At 32.7% G+C, this 10,709-nt stretch overlaps 1 protein-coding gene across 3 annotated transcripts; it reads right to left on the reverse strand.

Annotated features, from left to right (window-relative positions):
* Window positions 1-5,079: 5,079 nt before the first annotated feature.
* On the reverse strand, window positions 5,080-8,222 carry LOC129882651 (uncharacterized). Of its 3 annotated transcripts, XM_055957039.1 has the most exons (5): window positions 8,085-8,185; window positions 7,418-7,498; window positions 7,199-7,296; window positions 6,375-6,691; window positions 5,080-5,721 (listed from the first exon to the last, which is right to left on the reverse strand). In XM_055957039.1, exons 2-5 carry the CDS (start codon window positions 7,424-7,426, stop codon window positions 5,312-5,314), a joined length of 834 nt encoding a protein of 277 aa, XP_055813014.1. In that variant the 5' UTR covers window positions 7,427-7,498; window positions 8,085-8,185; the 3' UTR covers window positions 5,080-5,311. The 3 variants fall into 3 exon arrangements, with proteins under 3 accessions (XP_055813014.1, XP_055813013.1, XP_055813015.1); XM_055957038.1 differs by lacking the exon at window positions 7,418-7,498 and having other exon boundaries at window positions 8,085-8,222; XM_055957040.1 differs by lacking the exon at window positions 8,085-8,185 and having other exon boundaries at window positions 7,392-7,498.
* Between the last annotated feature and the right edge of the window lie 2,487 nt (window positions 8,223-10,709).

The following is a 10,709-nucleotide window of genomic DNA, read 5'->3' on the forward strand; positions in this document are numbered from 1 at the left end:
TATTCTTTTTGCAGCTGAAAGCTTTAAAATACTTTCTTTGTTCAACTGGAAAATATACCTCCCATCTCCAGACACAAATCCTTTTGCTTTCCAACTTTTTGAGTGACTAATAACCTGCCTCTCCACCCAATTAACAAACTTGAGCGTAGGATGCAATTGGGGCGGGGCAGCTCTTAACAGGGCAGAGCAGGAGCTTTTCAAAGAAATGATGTAAATGGAAGCCCATAGACTCCTAGGTGGGGCTAACACAAACTTGAGCGTAGGATGTAATTGGGGCGGGGCAGCTCTTAACAGGCAGAGCAGGAACTTTTCAAAGAAATGATGTAAATGGATGCCCAGAGATTCCTAGGTGGGGCTAACACAAACTTGAGCGTAGGATGCAATTGGGGTGGGGCAGCTCTTAACAGGGCAGAGCAAGAGAAAATGTAAGGGACAATTTCAAATATGTACAATAAACTAATTAGTTTACAACAAATATAGTTATGTTTTATCTATATAAAAAATAACCAAAATTATAGGAAATATACATTGATTATACAATATAGTTTGTCAAAAGTCATAGAAAGTATACATTGACTATAATATAGATTACTTACACATGAGTTGTACACTGAATATACATTATGATACACTCAAAAATTGAATATAACTTGATTATACATAAAATATACACTGACTATACATGTCTATACAGTGAATGACCATTTTTTTGATAATTACTTTTGTTGAATAGCCATGTGGCGTAATTATCTCAAAATTTAAACGGGGCGGGGCAAAATTTATTTTTCTAAAATTTATACCACGACAGGTGATGGGTTTGTGGGGGAAAAAAAGAAGAGGAAAAGAACACAGGGAAACTATTTACGCTTAAATGCCCCATTACTTTTATTACCCCTTTTTAATTTTAAAATGATATAAATTTATTTTAAAATTCATGCGCTGATGTCATGCTGACGTTAGCGCCCATCCTATATGATACTGATAGGATATCAATATACTGACAGAATATCACATAGGATTAAATTCAGTCTTATATGATACTGATATGGTCTCAATATACCGATGGAGTATCACAAAAAATATTTTTTCAACTACTTTAGAGTTTAATAAATAAGATTGTGACTTTAATAATTTTCTCTTAACTGTTTCATTTTTAATTTTTTAAAAAGGAGTTCAATCCTATATGATATCGATAAGGTATTAATATACTGACGGAGTATCACAAAGAATTGAGTTCAGTCCTATATGATGCCTGTATGGTATCAATATATCAATGGAGTATCACAGAGGATTAATTCATAGCAGTGATACTTACGTCAGAGCGAAATAAGAAAGGAGAAAGTGGATAACAGGGTAAATAGTTTAGGTCATAGGTCCATTAAGGATAAATAGTTTGAGTTAGGTCCAATTTGAGTAAAAAATTTCATAATAAAGTCTATTTTGTGTAGTTTTCCCAAAAAAAATAGGCTCAGGTCCATAAGAATGAATTTAAAGAGTCTGTAGAGTTTTAGAAAAAAATTATCTAAATACACATCTGATTTTATCATAATTTCTAAAACTCTCTATCATTTAAAAAAAATCAAAAATTCTCTCTCGGATAAATTCTCTCTCGGATAAATTGCTTCCCACTCGATGATATATCCCTATCACCTCTCAGATACATCCCTCTCATATGTATTCGAATGTCCTATCCCCTCTCTGATACATCTTTATCCTCTTTCTGATACATCCCTCCCCTGTATATTCAGATGTCTATTGATGTTTTCGGAAGTCCAGTGATGTATTCAAAATTCATAAACTTTAAGGAATTTTTGTAGTTTAAAAAAGAGTAGAGAAATAATGTAATTAACTCTTAACACTATAAAATTTATGTAAATTATCCGTGAAAATATACACGTTCTTCTCATCTTTATTTCCACAAACTTGTATTTTCTTGATTCATTCATTTCAAGAGAAAAGTCATAAACTTCCCTCTTAACTTGTCCCAAAAAGTCAATTACATACACAAATTATTGTGACGATCTATTACACACATAATCTTGTTCAAAGTGATATTAATACCCCTTAAAATGTGACATGACAGAGAAATTGTCTTCACCTTCCTTAAGGTGTGTGAGAAAAAAAATATATATATGTTAAAATGATAAATTTGTACACATGACATTATTTTATTGATCATTATAAAATTAAGTATTATAGTTTCTATATATTAATTATGACAATTTGCTTTCTTTTTTATTTTTTTATTGGTGGCCCCAATTTCTTTAAAGCTTTAAGTTTTTTCTTCTTTTTTGGAGTTCTTCTTCATCAATTTGTTGTCATTTGTCCACTATTGACATCCACCATGAAAGCAGGAATTCTAAAAAGAAATAGAAAGGAGTGGAGACGATGATGACTTTCATCAGAAAGTTAATAATTTTGAACTTAAGTTCACGATTTTTCAATTCAAACCCATCGGATAAGATGATCAAAAAAATCATAAGAAAGATAATGGCTTCTATTGAAAATTTTATGACATTTATGTATAAAATTCATGATTATATTGTTTAAATTTATCAAAAACCCATCGAAGAAAATGATTTTTCTACTTTGTCTTCTTCATTTTCGCTGGAGCACCACCTACGGCCACCGCAATATTATTTTTGTCTCAAGCCATCAATAGGACATTTGAGTAATCGTACACACACAAAGAATACTAATAAAATGTTTGATTTTTCATCCATAATTATTAAGATTTCAAAATAATTTTACAAATCTGAAAGTTTTTATTTGTTTCACCGACAACAATAGTGTTGCCCACGACAATCATCTTATTTTCTCCTATTCTTTCTTCAAATTTCTCTTTTTTCCCCTTCAATTATGAATATTGAAATAGGAAGAAGAAATGATTTTAAAAAAAAAGAGAAATGGTGAGAGGAGGAAGAACACCCAGGTTTCTAATTTTTGCAAAAGTCTAAGAAAATATTAAGGAAAAAACATTTTTAAAAAATTAAAATAATATTAGTATAATACAAAAACTGGGATTGTCTTCGGATGGGGGTATTAATATCACTTTAAATAAGATTAGATATGTAATAAATCATCATACTAATTAAGCGTGTAACTGACTTTCCGAAATAAGTTCAAAAGAGAATTTATGCTTTTTCCCTTAAATTTAATCTCTACTTTAGTTGTTTTATGTTTAATGTATAGTAAACTCATGCATGTATATATGTATCATAGAAAAACAAAACAAAGTCGGAGAACAAAAGTTTTGATGTATACTCTTGCGTAAATTAATGTTTCTTTTTTTCTTACTCCCCTCAGTTTGGTTTAATTTCAATCATACATATTAAGGCTGTACAGGACAAATCGATAAACCGCACCAAACCGATAAACCGAACCAAACCGGAAAAAAAAACCGACTAGTGGTTTGGTTTGACTTGGTTTGGTGTTTGAAAAAAAAACCTGACCATTATAAGATTGATTTGGTTTTAACTAAAAAAAGTCAAACCGAACCCAAACCGACCCGATTATAGATATACTACTTTTAAATTATGTTATACATAAAAATATTTATTAAAATGTAATTTATAAATATTTTTTAAAATTTTTTCATAATTTTTGTTTTCTTTCTTACATTTAGATTTGGACTTGAGTAGCCCATCTAAATAATATACAAAAAAAACTTATCTTATAAAGTTATATTATAAAGTTAAAACTTCGTGCCTTCATCTTATATGTTGATATTTTGTACTAGAACTCTTTTTAAGAAGCATTACTCTGTGCTTTTTATTAGATACTATGAGAAACTCAAAAAAATTCGAAAAAATCCAAAAAATCCGAGAAACCCGAAAAACCCGAAAAAACCCGAAAAACCCGAGAAAAATTGATATCTAAAAACCCGATTTTTATTGGTTTGATTTGGTTTATAGATTTAATAACCCGACACAAATTATTTGGTTTGGTTTGTAAAAAATCCGAACCAATCCGGTCCATGTACATCCCTAATACATATATCTTAATATTTTCTTTAAAAAGCAAAAATCATAAAGTACACAGTTATGCGATTATTGAACTTTAAAAGAGCAAATATAGCGAAACGGAATAAGGCGGAGCAGGGCTTCGCGGGGCAAAGTAGGACAAGACAGTTTTTTTAAAAAAATGCTACACAGGCCGAGGCAGGTCAAATTTTAACAAGTCAAGACTTGCCCCACCCTAACCCGCCAATTTATATCCCTACTTTAGTGCAAGGGACGTTCATAATTTGGTAAAAATCGAATTATCAAACCAAATTGAAATGAAATTTGGTTAAAATTTAGGTTTGTGATTGTTAAAAATTTATAATTCAATTTAGATTTTGAATTTATAGATAAAGATTATCAAAAATACTAAATTTTCAATTGTGGACCAACAGTCACATCCAAGCAGGAGACATGAAGCAAATGTTAATGTCCATCAGAAGGAAGTATTGGAGGAAATTCCAAAAAGAAGTGATGGCAGCTATATGTGGTGCAATTTTATATCATCTTGAAGGGCTTGGAATCGAAAGATCTTCCAATATAGTATCGTACACAAATTAAGGAGAAAATTGTACATAGAATCAAGCTGTTAAATGAATCAAAGAGGACATATAGTAGGGAGTTTATACATAAAATACTTTGCATTTAGTTCAGGGTGTGCTATGCACAAACATTGTAGAAGCTCACCATTAGATGTTGTAAAGAGGTAAAAAAGAAGAAGAGTAGAACTCAATAATTATATGATATGTTTTGTTTCATGGACAAATTTGTCAATCTGTCTAGGAAGTTGTAAACTATTTAGTGACGAGGGAATTTCTCATTGACAAACTACATACACTTCCAAGTTTCTCTCATTTCATTTCCTCAATATATTATCTGGTCAATCATCTTTGTTTCCATGATCTGTTTAGTTTATTTAAGATTTACAACAATATCATTAAAAACTGGAAAGGATAGTTGAACACTCCTGCAAAAGGTAGAAAAGGAGGTTTACATTGAGGTAGAAACGCCAACTTAAGTGAAGACAATTTTTAGATATATTTTATTTTACCATTTTAAAAGCCAAGTTAAGCTAAAGTACACCAAACAAGTGTTTATTCAGGTTCAGATTCAATTTTCAATTTCGAGATAACATGAATGAATGTCACTTCTGCTTTGAATCTCAAAAAGAGTACAAGATGCGCATCTCTTTCAAGGAAGAATCTTTGGTCATCTCCTACTTAGCGTCCAATAAGTCTACCTTACACCAATTGAGTTGGATATTAATTTTCCAACACAGATGAATTTATAAAGACACAACTTTGCTGTCATTAGTTCATAGCAGCAGTTGTGTCTCCATATCTTTGCATAACTTTCTTAGTTGCTAAAGCAGCAGCCTCACTCGCACGCAATGTACCAGTAGCCATGATTGCAGCAAATTCACGGGTTATTTCCTCTTGTACCTTGCTCCGAGCATTCCCAAGTGGGTCTTTCACACCAACAGCATTAGCAGGTGTCTTCTCCTGCTCTTCCACAGATTTGACCACAGTGGACACATTAGCATTCTTCTTCTCTCCATCTTGGCTCTCGGGCTTTTTAGATTGATCAGCACCACTACTAGAGGACTTCCCACCAGAAAGTGTCGGATGGGAAGCAAGAGAAACAGTAGCTGGTCTGAACTGGGGTGCTTGTGGAACCGCATTAGCCCTCAACGTTGATTCCAGCTGTTGTATCATAGGCACTGCATCAAGACAATAATATACGGAGTAAGTTCAAGTACTGGACATCTTTAACTAAATTTTCTCCTGAGAAAACTTTCAATCCCAAATGAGGACCACTGCACATTTCCTTTTTAATAGGTAATGAGTAACTTTACATAAATAAAATATAAACCAGCATAAAGCTAATGCTTGGAGGAGTTACAATCGGAAATGTGAGGCCAAAGCACCATAGATATAGCTCAAATATGCTTTCAAGTATATATAGCTATTACTTCCAAAGAGGAGAAGGTTAGCACTACTTTGAATATCTAAGAGCTCTATCTCAAATTATGTAAGCCACCAAAACATATTAACTTGTTTGAGAAAGCATCATGTGATTAGTCTGCATGTCCTACACTTCACCACAGAACTAATAAAGCAAAACGAATTTACACAGAAGATGCATCATAATCCTGAAAATTCTAGATGTGATGGACAAAAAGGAACACCAACACAGAACACCAAAAATCATAAGATGTTAAAAAGACAAAAACAGGTTGGTGACATAACTACCTGATGTTAGTGAACACCACCAACACATAACTACTTCATGTTTCACTAACATCAGGTAGTTATGTCAATCACACATGTTGTATGGAGGGGTCCAACACAGGAAGTGCAAAGAAAAACTTACTTATAAGGGCACCCATTGGGCTGTTCGTAACCTCATTAGGAAGATTCAAAATATAATCTGGAATGGTTGCACCGACCAAAAATTGAGCAACCTCATTGCTGAAATTGTTGCAGTTGTGGGTTAGCAAACTGTATGTCTCTGCAGTATACCGAGGGCTTATCTCTTGTAAATACATTTCAAAGACGTCCTTGGGTACGTGGGTGACACCAAGGTCTACAACTTGAACAGGAGTTCCATATGGTGTCGTCCCAGCTGGAGCATGTTGTATACCACCTCCAAAATAATATTCATGACCATAAACCACTACTCCTGTGTGCCTACAGAAATAATACACAAAAATCTGACTTGAATAGGGAGATTAGGAAAGCAATTCATAATACTGTTATGACGGACAAGAACAAGCTACACCAGGTACAAATAACAGGAGAGATGAGAGCTCCATAAAATAGGAAAGAAAAACATTTTTTAAAAAAAGTTCCAATATGTTAAGACACCATTTACTTAATATAAGATCAGGATATGGAAAATAATAGAACATCAACCAAATCAATACTCCTACTACATTCAAATATGCAATCTAGGCAAGAGAGTTCTGCTATGAACCAACGCAGGAAGCTTCAAATCATACAGAAATGTCATTTTTAAAGACTAGTGGGTATATAAATCCATAAGAAAACATGGAAATGTAACCTAGCTAACATGTTTAAGATATGCTCTTAAAAGAGTCTAACAGGGCCTAAGTTCTGTGGCAGGCGGAGACCCAATTGTTACTTAATAAATATTACTAATCAGACCACCACTCAAAAGAAAAGAATGCAACTTACCATATTCCTTCAATAGCTTTTCCCAAAAAAGTAGTAGACAATTGTCGAGCTAAACCTTGGCTCAAGTCATAGACGTTCAAGGTAACCTTGTAACCGTCCTACAACACAATCAAAGATTATAATCATAAATACATGAACCTCCACAACAAAAGAAAGGTAGATCCAATGGGAAATTGATAAAGATGGACATAACCAGCATATGAGAAAACGTTACAACACCTCAGCCATCTCCAATTAAAAAAGAAAAAGCTTTCTTGTATAGAAATGCACTATACAATCAAGTGGAGCTGGAAAGATGACCTAAAATATTAAAACCAAGGGAAACATTAGACACAACACAACAACGACAACATACCCAAATGGAGATGTTAAAAAGGGAAAGAGCAACTAAGTGGGGTTTAACTTGACAACCAACAAATAAAGAAAGATTGGGGTAATGTTAAGTACTGAGACGCATATTTTTTCCCCAATCATCAATCAATCAATCAATCACATTTTCGATTAGAAAAATGAAAGTCAAACCTCACAAAGTTGCATCAAAAAATTGAAACAACTAAGTCCCCTGCTCAAGATACAATTTTATGCACTGACAAGTGGATTCTGTACCTGGGTATGAAACTCTAAACTAAAAATTCAATCAATTAAGACGGATAGCATTTATCTATCTAGGATCCGACCCCATTATTATAAGGGAATCAAATAGTTTACTTTCTTCAACAATCCTACTACTAATTTTTATTAACCAAAAATTAACAAATCAATGTTGCAAGAAAGATTTATGACGGAGTACCTACTTTACAATTGAAAAAAAAGAAGCCCTAATCTGGTACCAATCGGGCAATTTCGTTAAAAATATATATATTTGCTGATAGATCAAAGCAATTACCTGAGATTGAGGAAAATGCGTGCAGAGAGAAAGGGAAGTTATGTTCAAAAAAGGGATAAAATTCCAGGGAAATTGGAACTTGTTATATTGGTAGTCAAAAGCTCTGAGATCTTCTAGAATCATCCCTGTTCCATCTCCTTCTAGAAACTACTAACCACTAGTATTTTGACACGTTTTACCCCTCAGATCAGCAACGACCAACCATTCAACGTTCGAGAAATGGTCCAATCATTCAACGTACCTGCTCCTCGTAGCCTAATTGTTAATATTGTGTTAATTAATAATAAATATATAAAAATAAATTATTATATTGTTAACTACAAAATTTTATAGGTGTTTATTATGAGTATTTCCATCCAAAAGACATGAAATGCCAATATTTTCTATGTTGATTAATGAGCAAGTTGACGTCTAAGTAAAATCCTAGCCACTATAACAGCTTAGAAGCACATTTAATATTTGCAACAACAACAATAACGTACATATATGTAGAACTTATTCCTAATTTACTATTATTATTTTTATGAAATAAGAGGTTGTTTTCAATAGATAATAATCAAATAAAAAGATAACCTAATAAAAACTTACCAAAATTCATACGTGTTTGAGATGACTATATGCTGTAAAAACAAAAACAATAAATTAGATTTGGTCTACAAAAAAATAGAAACCCTTGATTATTATATCATGAAAATTAGAGAGAAAAATAATAATTTTATAATTTCAATATAAGAGATTTACATGAGATTTTATAAATAAGTTTGATTTAGGCTGAAACTCAATCTATCGCAATTTTGATACCCTAATTCGAAAGTCAAAAAGCCTAAACAAAGAAGAAGTTAAAGAATTCATATCATAAACCTAAATGACAATTCAAGACGATATAGATATTTATCATGAGATATATAAGTAAACTTCTTACATTTTTCAAATAAAAAGGAAAGATTTAAATGTTAGGACTTTTAATATTAATTTGAAAAGATTTAAGAATTATAATTTTAGTCAATTTTTAAGTACCAAATATTTAGGAGTTAAATTTTTTTTAAAAATTGTTTTTGGCTATATTTGTTTTGACATTTTTTAAAACCTTTTTTTGCCTATTTTGTGGCCTATTTTTTGGATCCTTTTTTCAGCTCTTTAAAAAATCCTTATTACCAAATATTAAGAGCAGTGTTATAAAGATATTTGTATTACAATGAATGTCTATTATATAAATTCTGTCACGATCTGAATTTGAGTGTGATGACACTCGTCTCAATCCATCGAGACAAGTCAGCCCAAAATTCAAATAAAACGAAAATAAAAGTCTTAAGCATCTATAAAAACCTCAAAGGATTAGTTATCACATGTACAAGCCTCTAATACAGTAGAATTGAAATAAATATAAGTCTTAATATGTGTTTGTCTCTCAAATGGAACAAAACATATAAAAGAAACGAGAGAGATAGCCGGCGTCAATAGCTACCTCTCAAGTAACTCCAAAAAGCCCGAATGAAGAAATGAGATATCTGGATCACTGTCCAGGCTCAAAGCCAATCTGGATCATTGTCCGGGCTCAAAACCTACACATGTCTAGATAGCAAGGGGTGAGTACCAAACAACACGGTACTCAACAAGTAATACAAAAAATACATATAAAGCTAAATAGAAGGCTCTAATACCATTCTATCACGACCCGAATTTGGGTGTGCTGACACTCGTCTCAACCCACCAAAATAAGTCCGCCCAAAAAATCCAAATAAAATGAAAATAAGGCGAAAACAGTGTAAGTAGGTAGATATAAACGAAAATGCGAAAGTTTTAATTATCTATAAAAATCCCAAAGGATTGATTGTCACATGTACAAGCCTCTAACATAGTAGAATTGAAATAAATATAAGTCACAAAATGTATTTATCTCTCAAATGAAACAAAACATGTAAAAGAAACGAGAGAGATCGCCGGCGTCAACAGCTGCCTCTCTAGTAACTCCAAAAGCCAAAAATGAAGAAAGAAGAAATCTGGATCACTGTTTGGGTTCAGAATCTACACAGGTGTAGATAGCAAGGGGTGAATACCAAACAACACGGTACTCAGTAAGTAATACAATAAACGCATATAAAGCTACATAGAACAAATACTCTTGACACACCATCTGAACCTCCTTAACTACAATCTTCAAGCAGAACAACCCAATCTTACAGTCTATAAGCAAATATAACTCATGTAGCACGTAAGTCAGATATGTTTCCTCAACTCCAAAAGGGTAGTATCAAAGTCACACCTATTTCAGTTTCAATAGCACACAAGGCAAGGGCAAATACTCAGATAGTCAAATCAATGCAATATAAGGCAATGCGATGAATGCCCAATGTGATGCTAAAATAACAACCACGACGCGTAGTACGTCCCACTTATGCAAAAATATAATAACCAAGGCATGTGGAACATCTCTCGATATAATAATATAACAACTACAGTGTGTGGCATACCCCTCGATGCAATAATATAACAACCACGACGCATGATATGTCCCTCGAATCCTCTTAATTTTCTTCTTTCGTTATCACTTAGCCAGAACCATTTCACTTCGGCGAATTCATCAATTGGGACCTCAATGATATACATCAACCCAAATACAAATGA

The sequence above is a fragment of the Solanum dulcamara genome, chromosome 3, assembly GCF_947179165.1.
Source record: "Solanum dulcamara chromosome 3, daSolDulc1.2, whole genome shotgun sequence".
Taxonomy (NCBI): Eukaryota; Viridiplantae; Streptophyta; class Magnoliopsida; order Solanales; family Solanaceae; genus Solanum; species Solanum dulcamara.